The sequence below is a fragment of the Pelodiscus sinensis genome, chromosome 1 (genome assembly GCF_052426305.1).
Source record: "Pelodiscus sinensis isolate ZL-2025 chromosome 1, ASM5242630v1, whole genome shotgun sequence".
Classification (NCBI taxonomy): domain Eukaryota; kingdom Metazoa; phylum Chordata; order Testudines; family Trionychidae; genus Pelodiscus; species Pelodiscus sinensis.
This window is the reverse complement of record NC_143052.1, coordinates 212,175,630-212,197,140: the sequence shown is the minus strand read 5'-3', so window position 1 is coordinate 212,197,140 and position 21,511 is coordinate 212,175,630. Positions and strand designations below refer to the sequence as shown.

Below are 21,511 nucleotides of genomic sequence, written 5' to 3'. Positions count from 1 at the left end.
AAACTAGGACACCGCTTCCCTAGCATGCCAACTCTGGTTTATTGCCCACTTCTGCCATATTACCTTGGCATCTGACAGTAGCTGCAAACAGCAGAGACAAGAGTTGCCAGTGAAACTGTACATGTCACATGAAATAGAGGATGTTCAATTGGAGCAATATTGAAGCTTATCTTCTTTGTGGGACAGTCATTTAGAATTCATATATTCTAATTGGCCAGAGTTACCCATCCACCATGTTTTCATACATACAGTTAGACAATACTTTTATATGTTTTTTCACACCAAATGCAGTGAAGCAAAATTTTGGTAGAAGCACTGAGGTTTATATTTAGCAGTTGGGTGTCAGTGTGTACAAATTATGCTAGCAAACAGACAGCATAGTCACTAGCTGAATTGCACACATGATACTTGGGAGCTAGAAATGAAGAACTTCGGTCCTAAAAACTTGTGCTTTTGAGGTGATTTATTTTGCAATCCCAAGCCCTTTACAATGCCTGTGAAGAGTCTACAACTAGCAAACTGCTCTTTGGTTTTGGAGCTAAAGATGCTATAGTCATTCTCCATATGGCATGTGAAGTTTGCTATTGTTTTTTGACTACTGTATCTGTTGCTTATGACTACATCTTCAGAATAGGTTGGGGTTTAGCTGTCTTAAATGGGCCAAGGACTTCAGTTGTCATTTTACCTCATCTTCTGGTCACTCGGGACATTATCGCAGTAAGTAGGTATGTCATGCAGGATTATCCACTCCAGAAATAATCTTTCCAGCACTCAAGCTATGAAGTTTGTGGGGGCAATACAGGCAGTCCCCGGGTTACGTACAAGATAGGGACTGTAGGTTTGTTCTTAAGTTGAATTTATACGTAAGTCGGAACTGGCATCCAGATTCAGCCGCTGCTGAAACTGACCAGCGGCTGACTACAGGAAGCCCGAGGCAGAGTTGCTCTGCCCGGGCTTCCTGGAATCAGCCGCTGATCAGTTTCAGCAGCAGCTGACTTGGGGACACCTGGGGTAGAGCAGTTGGGGTGCTGCCGGGTTGGTCCCCGCAGCGCCGAGGTGCGGCACTGTGGGGACCTACCCGGCAGCGCCCCAGCTGCTCTACCACAGGCGTCCGCGGGAAAAGCCTGGTTTGCTGGGGGGGGGCACACTAGCTACACTCCCCCCTAGCAGACCAGGGAGACGCGGGCGGCAGTACCGCCCAGACGCACCGCGGTCCTGCCGCCCGCATCCTCCGCTGCTTTGCTCCGCGTCTCCCTGGTCTGCTGGGCCCCCTACCCCCCAGCAGACCAGGGAAACGCGGAGCAGCTTTTCTCACCCCGGAGTATGCGAGCGGCGGGACTGCGGCACGTCTGGGCGGTCCCGCTGTCTGCATCCTCCGTGGTGAGAAAAGCCCCGTTCGTAAGTACGGATCCGACATAAGTCGGATCCGCGTAACCCGGGGACTACCTGTAGATACCTTACTATATTATCACAACTCATAAACTAAGCAGAGTCTGTTCTGGTCTGGTCAGAGTTCTTTTGAAGGGTGACCTTGAATGATAGTCTGAGGGCATCAGGAGCTAGTGTTTGTGACCCAGGGAGTAACACACTTCTCTCTGTTTCTGAGTACATAATCAATGTTTTTCACAACATAAAGTTGTCTATTCATGACTCCAGCATCCTGTAAGGTTATGTCTACCTTAGCCCCCTAGTTCCAACTAGGGAGGCTAATGTAGGCATTTGAAGCTGCAAATGAAGCCCGGGATTTATTTGCATCTTCCCATCCGGGCACCATTTTTAAATCAACTTAGTCTGAACTAACTGCCCATGGCTACACGTGGCAGTCAAACGTTAACTCAAACTAAGTCCTTAGTTTGAGTTAACTGTTACATTCCATTCCAGGAGGTGTAACAGTTAATTCGAACTAAGGACTTAGTTCGAGTTAACGTTTGACTGCCACGTGTAGCCGCGGGCAGTTAGTTCGGAATAAGGGGATTTAAAAATGGCACCCGGACGGGAAGATGCAAATAAAACCCGGGATACAGGCAGTCCCCGGGTTACGTACAAGATAGGGACTATAGGTTTGTTCTTAAGTTGAATTTGTATGTAACTCGGAACTCGCTCCAGATTCAGCCGCTGCTGCTGAAACTGACCAGGGACTGACTAAGGAAGCCTGAGGCAGAGTTGCTCTGCCCCCAGCTTCCTGGAATCAGCCACTGGTCCGTTTCAACAGCGGCTGAATCTGGAGCCTGGGACAGAACAGCTGGGTGCTGCTGGGTAGGTCCCCCCAGGACCAACCCGGCAGCACCCCAGCTGCTCTACCCCAGGCGTCCACAACAAAAGCCTGGTCCGCTGGGGGGGGGGGGTCGCACTAGCTGCGCCCCCCCCCCCCAGCAGACCAGGGAGACACGGAGCAAAGCACCCCAGCTGCTCTACCCCAGGCATCCACAACAAAAGCCTGGTCCGCTGGGGGGGGGGGGGGCGCACTAGCTGCGCCCCCCCCCCCAGCAGACCAGGGACACCCCGAGCAAAGCTGCAGAGGCGGCGGGGTTCCGCGGCTTTGCTCCGGGTGTCCCTGGTCTGCTCAGGGTGTCCCTGGTCTGCTGGGAGGGGTCCCCAGCAGACCAGGGACACCCCGAGCAAAGCCGCAGAGGCGGCGGGGACCCCCCCCCCCCAGCAGACCAGGGACACCCTGAGCAGACCAGGGACACCCGGAGCAAAGCCTTGGAGGCGTGGGACCCCGCCGCCTCCAAGGCTTTGCTCGGGGTGTCCCTGGTCTGCTGGGGACCCCCCCCAGCAGACCAGGGACACCCGGAGCAGCTTTTCTCGCCCCGGAGGACGCGGTGGCGGGACCACTGCGCATCTGGTGGTCCCGCCACCCGCGAGGTCCGGGGCGAGAAAAGCCCCGTTCGTAAGTGCGGATCCGACGTAATTCGCATCCGCGTAACTCGGGGACTGCCTGTATTTAAATCCCGGGCTTCATTTGCAACTTCGAATGCCTACATTAGCCTCCCTAGTTCGAACTAGGGGGCTAGTGTAGACATACCCTAACACATTAAAAATAAAGCAAGCATCATCGTCTTACCTGAAAACAGACAATGTTAGTTGTTGTTTTTTAAAATCCAAATATTAGCTTACCTTGCAGCGCAAATAAGCTCTCATTGTTCACCACCTTTCTCAAAAGACCAGGAAAGATAGAAGGGCATTGTAGAATGCCCAGAGGGTCAACATATACAGTCTATCTAAGACTAGGAAGAAATTAATTCAGTCTCCAATTGAAGTCAATTGGCAGAGAAATAAAGAACAGTTAGTACTGCACTCCCGAAGATCGTGTCTCTAGTCTATATTGTCTATTTCCTGATTATATAAATATTGATATGTACCAAAACTCTTTAAAAAAGTTCAAGTAAAAACAATGTTCTATCTCAAATTAATTCACTCTCTCTTGTTTGCTACAGGGATGAAAAGGGAAATCTTCCATGTGATGATATTGGCAGACACATAGTGGGCAAGCCAGTTCATAAAGGCTCGGAATCTCCAAATTCATTTCTTGACCAGGAATATCGGAAGCGTTTTAATGTGGTTGAAGAAGATGCAGTCTTATACTGCTATGAATATGAGAAAGGAAGAACAGGTGGCTCTGGGAGAAGAGAAAGTACTCCAACCTATGGTATGCTATTGTTCTAAAAAGATTAATTCAAATAATCCCCTAGTTGAATTTTAGTAAATGTGTTGGGTTGGTTTATGCTTCTCTTTAAAATAGAGAATGTGTGTAGATCCATGTGATTTTTCTAAGAATTTTGTTATAGGAAGATCTCCATCTAAATGCTTTTTATATTATGTATAAAAAAAACCCCTATTGAGTCATTTCAACCATATTAGTCTCATACTTTACCTTTTGTTGAAGTCTTCCTAGTTTTCCGTGGCCAAACAAGAAGTTCCACTAAGTGTTGGGTGTCTCCAAAAAATAATCAAAATGTATGGAGTATACTAACTTGTGTAGAATCAATTTGCCTTTAACAAGTTATTTTGACTGCTGTAAATTTCACTAAGCACATTATAGAATACTGTTCAGTACTTTTGCTGTTCTATATTAATTATTAAATTCAGTGTAAGCTGCATGTTGGAATAATTATGGTAATCTAGATACCACATTTCTTTAAGGAGAAGACAAAGTGGAATTAATTTATCACAGTACAGAGATTCAGTACACCATACTCAGTCCTTGATTGCAGCCAAGCTTTTGAAATCCTTTGGGAGAGAAAACACAAACTGAACTCAAGCTGTGAAAATAATCTCAGAATTTTGTGTAATATACATACAGAATATTAAAGGATGATTTTTCATAAAGATGCACCTGTTTAATGACTAAGGGTACCTTTTAAAAAGAGAGGTTTGGAGGAGACTAGCCCTGGACCATCCTAAACAAATTATTGTCTGCTTTACCCCAGCTCTCACTTCTTTTTTTTTTTTAAAGGAAAGAGTCAAAACAAGTAGAAGTCAATGACTGTTCTGTATATGTAAAATAAAAATTATAGGATGTGGTAGTTTAGGAGCCCTCAAACCTCTTTTTTTTCAAAGCAGTAATAAACCCCCTTGCTGGAATTGTAGCTGAGGGAAACAACATGATTTCATTATACCAATCAAAGCATGATAACATGAAGCATGAGGACCTTTAAAACCTCAACAGTAGAGAAAATAATACCATATGTTTGTGTGTGTTCAGTCTATCGAGCAGCACACATATTGCAGTATTATTTTTTTAAGTATATGTTGGTTGTGACCATTGCACTGAATATGTTTAACCACCAAACGGGACATAAGGTACAGATATTTTAATGATTCTTTGAGCACAAAATACTGAACATGATCTGCTGCCTCACCCATTATTTGCCTCTGATTTTGTTTTTCTGTTTTTTCATGGGGTATGGATGAGCATGGCCCTTAGTATTTTGAGAATAATAATTTATACTGCAGTAAAATGAACGTGTGATAATACAGTCTTCTGAGCAATCAGAGAAATTGTAATTTAGTACTTCATATTAGCGTTGTTTCACTCAATTTAAAAAGAAAAATTTCCAGTATGGTCACAGATATATAAGAATTGTTCCATGCATGCACTGGTTTTAGAGAATGCTTTTCTAAACTACGCTGATTATACAGAGAAGTGCCATCATTGGGAAATATTTTTGAGGATTTGTCAACAGTTGACTCAAAATTGCTGTTGAAAAGAATTGTCACTGTACATCAACCCTCTTGTAAAATTCTCATCATCCCTCTAATTTTGAACTGTTTCCACATTTTTATTATAGCTCACATGGCTCTCTAAAGTGTTCTAGGCATTATGCAACTAAGTTACATCTATTAGAATTGGATGCTTCAGAGTGTAGTCCGGTCCTGAGCTGCATTAGGATTTTAATGACACAGGTCTAGCATAGATATGGTCACAGTTTAGGTGCACAGAAACAGTAGGGTGCTTAAAGATCTACCAATAGGTGAGTTATGCTGCATGATACTTTTCCCAGTAGTTACTGTGTGGACTGCACTATAAATATGTGGATCATGCCACTGGGAAACAGTGGGATTATTCACTCTTTCTATGGAGTCTTTCATCTTCATTAGTTGATGGCAATTTTTTTTTCTCCTGTGTACGCCATATTGTTCAATCCTTTTCAGTGTTTATTAGTTAAAATGTACTTATTATCTAAGTAAAATACAGGACTATGTAGCACTTTAAAGACTAACAAGATGGTTTATTAGATGATGAGCTTTCATGGGCCAGACCCACTTCCTCAGATCAAATAGTGGAAGAAAATAGTCATAACCAAATATACCAAAGGATACAATTATTATCTAAGAGAATTGTTGAAGTTCCAGTCACTAAAATACCACAAAGCTTTCCACACTTAATTTATCAACACAAAGATTATAGGTGGAATCTGATCATGGCCTGTTGATTTCACAGAGATGTGAAAAAACAAAGCAATTTATTCTGTTTGTAGTGAATTGCTAGAGCATGCTAAATAGAGTTGGAGAGCCCAGAAGATTAAGTATTTTTAGCAAACGCTCATCATCAATAATATGATAATTTGTAAATGCCTATGGGTCTGCTCCTTCAGTTGAAGTTAAAAAGACTTCATTATTTTTCAGGAATGAGGGTATTGATTGTTTTGACAATTTTAAAGATTAGATTTCTGACTAGTTTTCCCATATTCATTGGCAACTGCCATACATTTCTTGCTTTTCTTATATTCCAACACCTGAGGGTATTTGTTAGGGAAAGTAAAAGTAGAAGCCCCGCAACTGGGCTCCAGCCCCACTACACGGCTCCCAGCCACCAGCCCTCCGTAGGACTCTCTGGTCACGGAACATCCCTGGTCCTGCTGAGTGTGACAATTGAACCATAGCAGCACTTTGATTGTATGCAGAGGGAGTGCATGGCTCTTATAGTCAATGCTGTGTGCAATTGGCATGCACCTCACTTCACATGCCTTTACTTTTTGTGCATGTCACTTTAGTAAGACCTAGGGGAAAAACCTGTGCAGACAGAAACCAGAGGAATCTAGCAACTCTAGCATTGCATGTGGGCAATGATAAACAAAATGTCTCGCAGGCCACAAGTTGCCCACTACTGCTGTTCGGAAAACACTTAAGCGTGTGTCTCAGTGGAGCAGTAACTTTAATGGGACTTTAAGCACATACTTAAAGTTAAGCAGGTAGAGTACTTAAAAGATTTCCTGAATAGAGATGCTTACCTGATTTGGGCCCTTTTACAATGTAGAACTTTTTTTCAGGATATTCCTCTATATTGTATTTTTTATTTTTGAGGATTATAAATGACCCCTTCAGTGTACAAAGCACATTTCATGATTTCAATAATCCCATAGAAGACATACTTGAATAGGTTGACAGACATGCTTGAATATTTGTTTTCAGTATATCTTGTCACATATTTATACATGTATATAAAAATACAGAAATCTTTCTAGAAACATCAATTAATAAAACCTTCCAGGTTATTCTCATTTGAGTTTTGCTGAGTTTTGAGGCTAAACTTATATTTCATACTGTTTTTGTTCTGGGTAACTGAGGTTGGTTCCAAAATTTTTTGAAAAGTATACTTAATTTCCACTCTTAGACCATTAACAGTTATGGACTTGTGTTTTAACCTCTTTTCCAAGTGCTATACTGGATCTTTTCTAGAATTAACATACATATTAATACTTAATTTAAGATACTTTTTAAGCTATACAAGACATTATGACGAGGTGACATGACATCATTTTTTCTCTGTTTTAGGCAAACTAAGACCTATCTCCATGCCAGTGGAATATAACTGGGTAGGGGATTATGAAGATCCCAATAAGATAAAAAGAGATAGTAGGAGAGGTAAGTTACCTAAGACTCTAGGGGAACGTCTACACCGCAGTGTTATTTCGGAATAACATAGTCCGCGTCTACACTACAAGCAGTTATTTCGCCATGTCAAAATAATGTCAAGCTGGTGAACTTCTTACTTCGACTCCTGTAACCCTCATTTTATGTGGAGTAAGTGAAGTCAGAGGAAGAGTGCTCTACCTCTGACTTCCTGCTGTTTAGACAGAGTCAAAAGTCAATATAAACTATTTTGACTTAAGTTATGCAATTGACATTGCTCAAGTTGTGTGTCTTAGTTTGGCTTTAGCCCTGCTGTGTAGACATGCCCTAATATTGTGCAAAGCTGTATGTTTTTCTTAGCATCATTTAAGCTGTAATGGGCTTGCCTTAAGGTTCCTCCTTAAAATGTGGATTTCTGTTAACAAAATCTTGAAGTCTTCTCATTTTTCATTATGAATACTCATTGCCATATTCCCTGGACAGGGCCTGAGGACATTGCATGGTAGAGGAGGACCAATTCAGTTTGTCTGTGTTTATTTATATTATAATTGCATTATCTGAACACATTGCCATCTAACTACTTTTTAAATTGGCCCTAAAATTTCATAAAATAAAAGTTAATTGTTTTACTTTTGCGGCACACAGTTAAAGTGGATATTTTAAGTCTGCCTCACTTGATGGATTGTTATTTTTGGCTGAAAAGCATCCTGTGTGGAGTTAGAAGGGCTCAGCTAGAGACAGGTTGGAGATGAGATGTTCCTCAAGTGAAAGAATTTCATTGTGTATCCATCCAATATATTAACAGATTTTAAGGCCAGAAGGGACAATTAGAACACCTAATTTGACTGTAAGCAAGAGGCCATAGAATTTCACCCAGTTAGCCCTATATTGATCCCAAGGCAAAACAAATTTAAAACATGCCCATTGCTGAATTATTTTATCACAGTAGCACCATACCAATATGTGAAGACATGGTTCCACCCCAGAAAAATATATTTCTTCAGAAAGACCAATGTTTTAACAAACTGTTCTTACCCCATCATTGTTTTATATTCAAACCTTTTAATTTGAAGTTCTGAGCTTCTAATATTGCTAACTCTTAAGCTTCAATGATACACTAATAAAAAGGAAGGATATAGCTTACAGTATGCAACAACAGACCACTAGCTTAGTTTGCCCTACCATTACAAAAAGGAAGTATTGTATTGTGATGGCACTTAGTATTCAGGGATCAGAAGCCTAATATACTTGGAGCATGCACAATTGAAAAGCTGTCCTTATCCTAAGAAAAATTGCTGTCCAAATATAAGATGAGACTCAACAAATGAATTGAGACCAGGAGGGAGAACAAGGTAAAGTGAAATATTCAATGCAGCATATATACCATCTTATTAATCTATGATCTAGTTTCATTGAATGCATTGTTCTAAGAACAGGACTGCATATGTCATAATAAAATAGTAACTCTGTATTTGGGGGAAGATCTGAGGACAGTTTTTTAACGGTTTCTTTGACATGAATGTCGAACCTTGTCCATCCCAACAGAACTATTGCTATATAAGCATATCCACAATATGCAAATAATTTTTGAAATCCATTTTGTTTCATGAAGCAAAGCCAATACTTCAGAATAAACGTAAACATTAGCAACAAAAGAATGCAGTATATTTTGGAAGTGGCCTTCATGAAATGATTTCCAATTCAGTCTTTGGTTACTTTTTAATAGAAAATTCATTACTTCGCTATATGAGCAATGAGAAAATAGCGCAAGATGACTACATGTTTCAAAGGAATAGCAAAAAGGATACAGGGAAAAAATCCAAAAAGAAAGGAGACAAGAATAATAGTCCAAGTCATTACTCCTTGCTGCCTAGTTTACAAATGGATTCATTAAGACAAGAAGTCATTGTCACACCTGGACCAGACACCACCTACTACCATGTGAGTAAAAATATAAGATTCATGATGATGTGGGGCTGGCTTGTGACTTCTTAATATTGTTTATTGAAACTTTTTTCTGTGTGAGTACATTGCACGTGTTACTGTTTCGACTGTAATTATGTCCCTCCATCTTTAGGAACTCTGATTTTAATCTTACAACCTGGTGAATGGATATGTTTAAACTCAAATCATGATCCTAAAGAGCATTATGTTTCAAATGGCATTTGCCATCTTGCTGTTCCTACCCTCACATATGGAAAATATCTGAGCAACTAACCATTACCATCTAAGCATATATTTATTGTGATTGCACATGTTGGATATCATAAGGCATTTTACTATCTCTGTGATTGACATGACTTGGACAGTGTTGAGAAAATAGTGGGGAAAACTAAGGGCTTTTTCCCCCTCTACTTTTAATTAAAAAGAATCCTAAGGTTTGTAACTGCTTTTAGCATATAGCCCTCAGTAATTCAAGTGGCTCTGATAGAGAAGAGTGCTGAATTTGATGCAGCTCAAGAGGAATGTCAGGCAATCAGTAAGTTTTAGATATGTCCAAAAATTAAGTATTAGTTTAAAATAGCAACATGTTTTGGACCTACTGAAATTTTTTTCACCAGCTAACTTAAATATTAAATTTTTAAGTCTTGATTAGAGATGTAAGGGTACGTCTACACTACAACGTTAATTCGAACTAACTTAGTTCGAATTAGTTAATTTGAACTAAGCTAATTCGAACTTACGGATCCAGACTAAAAAACTAGTTCGAATTAGCATTTTGCTAATTCGAACTAGCATGTCTACATTAAGTGGACCCTGAACCAGGCTTAAGGAAGGCCAGAAGCAGTGCTGGCAGGGCATCAGAGGAGGACTTAGAGCGTGGAGATGCTGTCTCAGGCTAGCCGAGGGCTGTGCTTAAAGGGTCCCGACCCCCACCCCGGACAGACAGTTCTCAGGGGTGCCCCATTTGCAAAGCAGTCCTGGCTTGGATTGCCCGGAGTACCCACACTGGGCACATGACAGCACTCGGCCATCAGACTGGCTGCACTTGCCACAGGCTGCCATCTGGGGAGAGGGGGCAATTGGGGGGCTGCAGGAGAGCTTCCACCCCAAAAGCCCGCAGAGCAAGACCAGTCCTCCCCATCAGGGGCGCATACCCCATTCCTCCCTCACCTCCTTCCACTTACCCTTCCCTAGCCCCTCTTCTTGATGTACAAAATAAAGGACAATTGTGTTCAAAAATTGAATCTGTCTTTATTGAACAAAACTGGGGGAGACTGGGAAAAGGAGGTGGGAGAGGGGAAGAGAGAGGCTGGGAGAGGGGAGGGCAACTAAAATGATCAGGGATTGGGAACAGGTCCCATATGAAGAGAGGCTAAAGAGACTAGGACTTTTCAGCTTAGAAAAGAGGAGATGGAGGGGGGACAGGGTAGAGGTCTCTAAAAGCAGGAGTTGGGTGGAGAGGGTGCATACAGAGGGTGCATTCATTAGTTCCCATAAAGAAGGACTAGAGGACACCAAAGAAAAGGAATGGGTAGCAGGCTTCAAACTAGTAAGAGAAAGTTCTTCTTCACAAAGCAAAGAGTCAACCTGTGGATCTCCTTGCTGCAGGAGGCTGTGAAGGCTCAAACTGGAACAGAGTTTAAAGGGACGTGAGATCAAGTGACGGAGGTTGGGTCCATGGAGTGCTATTAGCCAGGGGGTAGGAGTGGTGTCCCTGCCCAAGGTTTGTGGAAGGCTGGAGAGGGATTGCACGAGACAAATGGCTTGGTCACTGTCTTCGGTCCATCCCCTCCAGGGTCCCTAGTGTTGGCCGCTGTCGGCAGACAGGCTACTGGGCTAGATGGACCTTTGGTCTGACCCAGTACGGCCATTGTAAGCTCAGGGCTCAGGGTCGGGGGTCTCAGTGGACCACCTTGATTTTCATGCACACCTGCTCCTGGGTGGACAGGCTGGCAGCTCTCCTGCCCTAGCCGGCTACTTTCCTGTGCCTAGTGCGGAGGTCATGGACGAGGTCCACAATGTCCGCACTAGCCCAGGCAGGTGCCCGGGCAAGCTCCCAGGAGCCGCCAGCCTGGTCCCGGGAAGAGGGGGAGGGCTGGGGGGCATCGGGTGGGTGGCTCGATCCGTGCCAGGTGCAGGGTCTGCTGGCTGGGTGCTGGCAGGCTTAGAATCATAGAATCATAGAATAATAGGACTGGAAGGGACCTCGAGAGGTCATCGAGTCCAGCCCCCCGCCCTCAAGGCAGGACCAAGCTCCGTCTACACCATCCCTGACAGATGTCTATCTAACCTGTTCTTAAATATCTCCAGAGAGGGAGATTCCACCACCTCCCTTGGCAATTTATTCCAATATTTGACCACCCTGACAGTTAGGAATTTTTTCTTAATGTCCAATCTAAACCTCCCCTGCTGCACTTTAAGCCCATTACTCCTTGTCCTGTCCTCAGTAACCAAAAGGAACAACTTTTCTCCTTCCTCCTTGTGACATCCTTTTAGATATTTGAAAACCGCTATCATGTCCCCCCTTAATCTTCTTTTTTCCAAACTAAACAAGCCCAGTTCATGAAGCCTGGCTTCATAGGTCATGTTCTCTAGACCTTTAATCATTCTTGTCGCTCTTCTCTGTACCCTTTCCAATTTCTCCACATCTTTCTTGAAATGTGGCGCCCAGAACTGGACACAGTACTCCAGCTTAGGCCTAACTAGTGCAGAGTAGAGCGGCAGAATGACTTCACGAGTTTTGCTTACAACACACCTGTTGATACAACCTAGAATCATATTTGCTTTTTTTGCAACAGCATCACACTGTTGACTCATATTCAACTTGTGGTCCACTATGACCCCTAGATCCCTTTCCGCCATGCTCCTTCCTAGACAGTCGCTTCCCATCTTGTATGTATGGAACTGATTGTTCCTTCCTAAGTGGAGCACTTTGCATTTCTCTTTATTAAACCTCATCCTATTTACCTCTGACCATTTCTCTAACTTGCTAAGGTCATTTTGAATTATGTCCCTATCCTCCAAAGAAGTTGCAACCCCACCCAGTTTGGTATCGTCTGCAAACTTAATAAGCGTACTCTCTATCCCAATATCTACATCATTGATGAAGATATTGAACAGTACGGGTCCCAAAACAGACCCTTGCGGAACTCCACTTGTTATCCCTTTCCAGCAGGATTTAGCACCGTTAACAACAACTCTCTGACTACGGTTATCCAGCCAATAATTCACCCACTTCATCGTGGCCCTATCTAAGTTATATTTGCCTAGTTTATCAATAAGAATATAATGCGAGACCGTATCAAATGCCTTACTAAAGTCTAGGTATATGATGTCCACCGCTTCTCCCTTATCCACAAGGCTCGTTATCCTATCAAAGAAAGCTATCAGATTAGTTTGGCATGACTTGTTCTTCACAAACCCATGCTGGCTATTCCCTATCACTTTATTACCTTCCAAGTGTTTGCATATGATTTCCTTAATTACCTGCTCCATTATCTTCCCTGGGACAGATGTTAAACTGACTGGTCTGTAGTTTCCTGGGTTGTTCTTATTCCCCTTTTTTATAGATGGGCACAATATTTGCCCTTTTCCAGTCTTCTGGAATCTCCCCTGTCTGCCATGATTTTTCAAAAATCATAGCTAAAGGCTCAGATACCTCCTCTATCAGCTCCTTGAGTATCCTGGGATGCATTTCATCAGGACCTGGTGACTTGCTGACATCTAACTTTCCTAAGTGATTTTTAACTTGTTCTTTGTGTATCCTATCTTCTAAACTTACCCTCTCTCTGCTTGTATTCATTACGTTAGGCACACCTCCAGACTTCTCGGTGAAGACCGAAACAAAGAAGTCATTGAGCATCTCTGCCATTTCCAAGTTTCCTGTTATTGCTTCTCCCTCCTCACTAAGCAGTGGGCCTACCCTGTCCTCGGTCTTCCTCTTGCTTTTAACGTATTTATAAAAGGTCTTCTTGTTTCCCTTTATGCCTGTAGCTTGCACCTGGCACGGGCACAGTAGCCAGCCCGTGCCCCTTTAAGGGGTCCGGGGCCGGGAGGGGGGCAGTAGAGTTTCCCTGGTGTTGGCCAGAGTGGCCACCAGGGAAACCTGGGGAGGGCTAGCCTCCCACTAGTTCGAATTAAGGGTCTACACAGCCCTTAATTCGAACTAGTAAATTCGAACTAGGCTTAATCCTCGTGGAATGAGGATTACCTAGTTCGAACTAAGCGCTCCGTTAGTTCGAATTAAATTCAAACTAACAGAGAGCTAGTGTAGCGCCTATGAAAGTTAGTTTGAACTAACGTCCGTTAGTTCGAACTAACTTTGTAGTGTAGACATACCCTAAGAGAGTAGTCGACTAGTCAACTACCCGATAAGCCTAGGCTTATTGGGTAGTCAATTCGACTACTCACATTCCCCGTTCCCTTTGCTGCCTCTATCAGTTCCCCCCAGCACCGGCTCCTGCTCCCCCTGCCTTGGTGCCTCTGAAATAGAGCCACCCAGGCTCTGCATTTAAAATGTAGTAGGAGCCAGATGGGCAGGCAACAGCAAGCTTAGTTCCTGCTCATGCCAGGTCTGAGACCAAACCTTGCTATGCTCTGCGATTTAAAACACAGTAAGAGTGGAGAGGCAGACTGCCCAACTCCTACTATGTTTTAAATTGCAGAGCCGCAATGGAGTTTAGTCCCAGCATGAACTGGGACTGAGCTGGCTATCTTCCCCCATCAACGAATTGAGTAGTCAATAAGAATTCTATTGATTACTTGATTAGTAAAATAACTGCATTTTAACATCCCTAGTCTTGATACAAGTTTCCAGAAGAGAGGAACATAATATCTCTCTCCAAAAAGTGAAAATTGGTCAGCAATTAAACTCAGACCATGGTGTTTTTTTTTCTTGTTTAGTACATTCATTTGAAGTGTAAGTCTATTAATAATTTACTTGTATATATTTAAAGGATGAAAACAAATGTATTCACAACTTTATTTTTTAGTTAAATAGCTGTGCTCTCCAGTTGGGAGGAGCATAGCAAAAATAAAGTGCTTTAAGTGTATAGTTTTTCTCCATGGGAAAAGCAAATAAGTTCTACAGCAAAATTATCAAACCAATTGCTATTATTTTCATATATCAGCAAAAGAGCCATAATCTGGAATGTCAGTATGGTTGGGATCTGTTGTTGTGGCCTGATACCAATTTCTGCTGTTACGGAGTGTGTTCGCAGCAGATGGAGCTCTCCTGAGATCAGAAGAAAACAGGTGTTCTCTTCTCCTAGAATAACACACAGGACCCAGATCCTCACCAGTTGTCATTTGATATAGTTTAATTGAAGTGAATGGTGCAACATCAATTTACATTATCTGATCACCTCGCCCGTTAATTTTAATAATGTGACTGTGTATGCAAGATTGATCATTTTCCAGGCAGGTGTTGTAGGCGTGGTACAGTAGAGTTACTCATGGTTCATTTAATTAGCAGAACCTAGAGGAGTAGTAAAAGTGCTTTCTTTTTATGTTAATCCACATGCAGTTGGTGTTTTGCCTTTTCTAATGCTAACATCTTGCTGTGTCACCTTCAGGGCATAAAAAATAAGTCCATAAACTGTCATCTCTGAGTAATCAATAAAAGTAGAAACAAATGACTCATCTAGCGGGTTGTGAAGTCAGATTGCTTTATAATGTTCTGTGTACATAAATGTGATAAACTGTATCCTGTTCCTAACGTCTGCAGCCAGTGCTAGCAGAAATCTAATCAATCCAAGAAACCTAAATATCAAACGTATTGAAGATTGGGGATTTCTTTATCTGTTATAATTTTTCTATCTTAGAAGTGTAATGAATTTTCAGCACCTCTTCTTATGTTTATATAATGCTCTTTTTTTCCGCCCGCATTCACCACTTTTCTCCATTTGATTCTTTTCTTTCTTTAAGTGCTATCAATTAATAGCAGTTAATGCATGCTATTAACTTAAATTAATCACAATTAAAACAATTGGGATTAATCACACTTAAACAATAGAATACCCATTGAAATGTATTTAATATATGAGATGTTTTTCTATGTTTTCAAATATATTGATTTCTATGACAATGCAGAATAAGAAATGTACAGTGCTCACTTTATATTATTTCAAATACTTGCACTATAAAAATGGTGAACAAAAGTAATAGTGTTTTTCATTTCATCTCACATAATCCCTGTAGTTCAATCTTTTTATTATGAAAGTGTAACATGCAAATGTACCTTTTTTGTTTCATAACTGTGCTCAAAAACAAAACATTGTAAAACGTTTAAAGCCTACTAGTCCATTCAGTCCTACTTCTTGTTCAACCAGTTGCAAAGACAAAGATGTTTGTTTATATTTATAGGTGATAATGCTCCTTGTTTCTTATTTACAATGTCACCTGATAAATGAGAACAGATATTTGCATGGCACTCTTGTAGCTATTTACAAGACAGATATGCTAAAGATTCATATGCTTTGGCCACCGTTCCAGATGACACTTGTTAAAAAGTGTTAATTTGTGACTGAACTCCCTGGGTAAAAATTGCATGCCTCTTACTCTGTTTTACCTGCATTCTGCCATAAACTTCCTGTTATAGCAGTTTTGGATGATGATCCAGCATATTTGTTTTAAAAACATTTTCACTGCAGATTTGACAACATGCAAAAAAGGTATCAATGTAAGATTTCTAAAAATAGCTACAGCACTCAGCCCTAGGTTTAAGTATCTGAAGTGCCATCCAAACTCTGAGGGACAAGGTGTGAAGCATATTTTCAGAAGTCTTAAAGAATCTGATGCAGAAATTACAGAACCTGAGTGACCAAAAAAGAAAATCAACCTTCTGGTGGCATCTGACACAGATTATGAAAATGAACATGTGTTGATCCAACTTTTTCTGGATCATTATTTAGAAGAACCCATCATCAGCATGGCTGCATCTCCTCTGAAATGGGGGTTGAAACATGAAGGGACCCATGAATCTTTAGCACATCTAACACATAAATATATTGTGATGCCAGCTACAACAGTGGCATGGGAATGTCATAGCGTTGGCTCTATCTTCTTGCTTTTTGCTGCTTCTATACATGTCTCTTCAGGAAAAAAATGTATGACAAAAAGGCCTACATTGACAAATTGGATTATTGCCTACATAAATTATACCCTACTGTCCTATAAAAAAGCTGGTAATTGGTAATGTTCATTACAGTTCAAAAGAACATAAATACTATTTATGTTTTTATGGTTTGATGGGGTTTTATTTTATTTTCTAAAGCATGTGGTCCAATTCAAAAGAGATTTGTTATCACACAAACTAAAAATTCATTATATGTTCTGAGTTAATAACCTGAGGTCTCTACAAAATGGTAGTCTGAATAGTATTATTTTGTTGTTGGTTTTTTTATTCATTTTGCTTCATCAGAATAGTGACGTTCCAGAATCCTTAAAACAGTTTAAGCTTTGTAATTGACTTACTATGGAAACAAATGTCTGCTCAGAAAACATATTAGAGTTATGACTTTGAAAATTAAATTGTTAATTATATCAAATAAATGTGTAGAATTTTGTAACATCATACACAATTCCTTTAACAAAATATGAAATAAACTAGTTTATATTCTAATCTGTGAATTTTATTGAAAGTGGATAAAACTGAAAAATAAATATTTGAAGATTATCTACCATGTCACTACATAGTTATGTGGGTTTTTTAATTCTAGGAAATGTTTCAAACTTGATTTTTGACCAAGTAGTAGATTATTTTTCTTCTTCTTCTTTAGTATTGTTGTGGAAATATCAGCCACTGTTAATACTTTTATTGAGTCAAGGCAAACTCTTTGAGCTGCTGCTAATCCAAAGCATAATCAGATGTTCAAAGTGATGTATTGCAGTGGATACAAAGTGGTGCAGTTAAAATTGTCTTGGACCTTTGGGGCAGTAAATAGATAAGGGCCGTGACACACACAATAATATTTTCATAAGTCAACTCCATTGCACTTCACAGGAATTTCTACCCACCATATCATGCTTTATTTTTGTCACAAGACAAGAAAGTAGTTATTTAAGAGGCAAATTGTGTGATGAGGTCAAAATAAGTTATATAACATGTTACCACTATCATGCAGCCATCTGTCTAAATAACATTTTCCATCCATCTAGAAATAGTAGTACTCCTGGAAGAGAAAAGAAACTCATTTAACCCAGTAGAAAACTATGCAAATAAAACAAGCATAATTTGCAAATTGCTTCCAAATCAGATGTAGCAAATGGTTGTTATTGACATCACTAGTAATAAGGCTCTGCATGAAATCTACCCCTTACCATACAATCATGTAACAAAAGGTCATATTAGGTGTATATAATTTTCCCCTTTTCCAAATGATTTTATATTCTGTTATTCTTAGAGTGTATGTCAATTCCTGTTTATCTTTTGTTCACAAAAGGGGCTAAACTGTTTTATAACTTTGCTTGGTCTCTAGAGATTCAGCCCCATTTTAAATCCTTTTGAAATTGAGAGCAATATTTTTTGTTTTGAATAGTATACTTTTAATTGAAAAGACTGAACTTATTTTGTGGTTGAGATATAACTGATAAGAGGCCTATGAAGTCAGAAAAGGAGGATGGAGAGAGAAAAAGGAAAAACAGAGGAATTCTTGGGATGTTTCTTGTGGATTAATTAAATTATACTCTAAAATAACCCCAAATGTAATTGATATTTATATATTAATTTTGAGAAGATGTAAGCCTGAGGCCACCTTAGCTTTTTGCTACAGATTTGGTGTACTTTGTGCACACGTGCACATGAAAACAAAAAATAAAATCAGCTTCCATTTTAATAAGCATTCCTCACTATGTACAGGGGGAAATAAAGGCAGAGAGATTAAGTGTTTTGTCCAAAGCCACAGAATCAGTGTCCAGTATGGGATTAGAAGGCTCCTTGCTCTTAGTCTGACATCTGGATAAGGCAACTAGTCATACTGTGTAGTTGACTTTCAGATTGTTTACTGAAATTATGTTTGCTCACCAGAATTGCTGTCCTAGGTCATGGAGGTCTCAGCAATACCAGTGATTACCCTGGTGACACGGATCCTAACAACTGATCTGGAGTGAAAGCAAAAATTGAGCTAGCAGGCAGCATGGGATCCAACAACCAGAGAGTAGTGGCTATGGAAACATGACCATGAAATTTAGGAGAAGTCTAACTTTTAACCATACTTATTATTGGTTTATAATCCTAGATCTATTTTTGACAAAGAAAAAAATCTGAAAACGTTTTTAGTAAATGAAAGCAAAGATTAACTTTTATATTTAGAGGTCCAGTGGGGAAGAAGGACTATGGCTATTGATTTTTTTTTCTGCAACCCAAAGGCCAAGCTCCTGATGAAAGATAGATTCTCTGTCATATACTTGATGTTCCTCTATACATGAAGATTTAGATAAAAGAAAAATAGAAAATACTTGAACCAATATTACCTTCCCTTATTATTAAGGTTTAGGAAACAAACGAGTATATTAAGAGAGGGTGTCTGCATGAAACCATGTAGCAGAATGCACATGAGGAAAGGGATCAGCAAATCTTCATATAATACACATTTTCCAAATAAACTGATATACAAAGAATTTTAACATGTAAATAAAAGATTAAAACTCTTAGATCCATGGACAGAAAAGGCAACATTGAACCATAGAAGGTAAAAAAAAAAAACCTAGTATTTTAATTTTAAGGAGAACAGTGTTTAAATTAATTCTGCTTGATTGTTTTTCCTTATAATTGTACACTTTTAATAAAGCAGTTAATTATAGAGAAAAAATGAAACAGATTTTAAGTAGGTGTTTAAAATCTGGCCACTTGTTATCATACTGTTGCAACATATGTTGCTTGATATATTTTCTACTTTCAGCTGTTTGAAGTCCACAAAGTGGAATTATTTTAAAATCATGACTGTCCAGTAGTTAATTTGTTCCAGGCCCTGCCAGGGCTGCTCCCTGGAACCTTTAGGCTTGACAGTTCATAGCCTCAGTACCTCTCGGCTTGCTGCATCAGTTATGGATGTAAAAAATTGCTTGAGCTCTGGCACCTGATTCCCTGTGCTTCGACATCTCTTTTGTTACAAATGAAGTACTGTTGCTATTTTTTTATGCAATAGCCTGTACGAAATCTCATGACCTAATAAATGTGCTAGTCTCTAAGGGTATGTCTACACTACCCTGCTAGTTCGAACTAGCAGGGTAATGTAGGCATACCGCACTTGCAAATGAAGCCCGGGATTTGAATTTCCCGGGCTTCATTTGCATAAGCGGAGAGCCGCCATTTTTAAAACCCCGCTGGTTCGAATCCCGTGCAGCGCGGCTACACGGGGCACGAACTAGGTAGTTCGAACTAGGTTTCCTAGTTCGAACTACCGTTACTCCTCGTGGAATAAATAAATAAGAAACTACTCTTGAATTTCAAATAACTAGCAATAGGTTAAATAAAATTCATGAACACTAATGTGTACATTGTCAAATAATGTGTACATTGTCAAGGAATGTGTTCACTATCCATGGGGAAATAAGAAGGCAAAAGGTAATTTAATTTGTTATAAATTAATTCCTTAGCTCAAGATATAACCCTGCTAATGTGCATTGAAAAATTGCCCACCTTTTGGTTGATGTGGGCTCCCAGACAGGGGGGAAACCCTGGTCCCTTTCTTCCACATCAGCCTCCTTTCATGGAATATTCTGCCATGAATGAATCTGGGCCAACAAACCTACACTAGAAACTAGAAAGGAAGTGATAAAGTTATCTGTAGAAGTATGTGGGAGTGGTAAGAACACAATGCAAACCTGTTTTCTTCAGAAGAAAAATAATGTGGAGCCTTATGAAGTTATGGAAGAATAAAGAATGCTTAAAAGTTTATTCAAAAGTAAAGTTGCTAATAAACTATTTTATTTAATATGATGCAGAGTGAAACAGTTGAGTCAGTGTTATAAATGTATCTGGCACTTATTCATAACCTGTGCCATCACCCTCTGCCCTCCTTCCCATCTGCCATGCTTTTGCAATATAATGCTTTACCAAAGAAAATCCAGGAAATACAGATGAGAAAAAAAATCTAATAACATTGTTTTATTATGGTGGGAAATGAGCAAACTGAAGAAATAAGTGTAGAATTTCAGCCTAGTTCTTTCAACCTGGACTTGCATGAAACAGTCATGTGCATAGTCACAAGAGTCTCATAGGTTATAGCATTGCCAGTAGCCAAGGCACATGCCCTGTTTGGTTCAGGTTTTCTTAAACCTGACCTACATAATGGATAAGCACATCTTTCCAACCTGTTTGCCAAGGATAAGAATCTGAATGATATTGTAAACCACCTGCCCTTGTATTACATAACATTAAAGTATGTACAGCATAGCTGATGAATTTAGAACATAAATATTAATTATAGTGATAATGATGTCACAAAATCAGACAATCTAGAACAATCAGCACAGACTGTTAGACTTGAAGATTATAAGGGACTATTGTGATCGTCTAGTCCAGCAGTGGGTAAACTAAGGCCTGGGGGCTGAATGTGGCTCCTGGCTTTCCTGCATCCAGCCCCTGATGCTCATGACTCCACATCCCCCAGCATTGGGGAGCCTGCACTGGCACACAAAATCTACTAGACTAGGGCCCTTTCTGGTGTGTGAGTGGAATATTGGGAGAGACTTTCTCCTTCTTAGTTGGGTGCCACGTCAGTGAGGGTTTGTTTGCTTATTTGTTTTGTTTTGCTTTGCTTCTCACTTGTGTGTGGCCCCTGCCTGATTTTTCTGTGGGTTAGTGTCCCCTGACCCAAAAAAGAATCTGGTCTGCTCTGCATAGTGCAGATGACAGAACCATACCCACCCAGACTTGTAAGAGACCCCTAAACTCTGGCTGAGTTATTGAAGTTCTTAAATCTTGGTTTAAAGACAGCTAAAATCAACTAATTGTGCTACTTTAAACCAGTCTGACCCGAGCCCTACGCCACAGATGAAAACATGATTATATTTCAAAGTTTCTCTAGGCGTTAATGGCTGATGGTAAGAAAGAGAAAGATTCTTTTAACAGAATTTTTGGAGTGCTGTAGATATCTGAAAACTCTGATCTTAATTTTTTTGAAAAAATTCTATGTTACTAATTAATAAATGGTAAATTGGAAAAACTTTACCATAGATCCTGTTTGTTTGTCCTTTCAATTAGAGTTGA

General features: G+C 40.3%; 1 protein-coding gene across 4 annotated transcripts in view; it reads left to right on the top strand.

The window, feature by feature from the left end:
• CNKSR2 (connector enhancer of kinase suppressor of Ras 2) overlaps nt 1-21,511 on the top strand; it is a 372,258-nt gene that overhangs the window by 252,603 nt on the left and 98,144 nt on the right. For all 4 annotated transcript variants that reach the window (XM_075913326.2, XM_075913323.2, XM_075913322.2 and 1 more), the window contains 3 exons: nt 3,438-3,649; nt 7,279-7,368; nt 9,083-9,297. In XM_075913326.2, the coding sequence (XP_075769441.1) occupies nt 3,438-3,649; nt 7,279-7,368; nt 9,083-9,297 (517 nt within the window). The remainder of the gene's footprint in view (nt 1-3,437; nt 3,650-7,278; nt 7,369-9,082; nt 9,298-21,511) is intronic.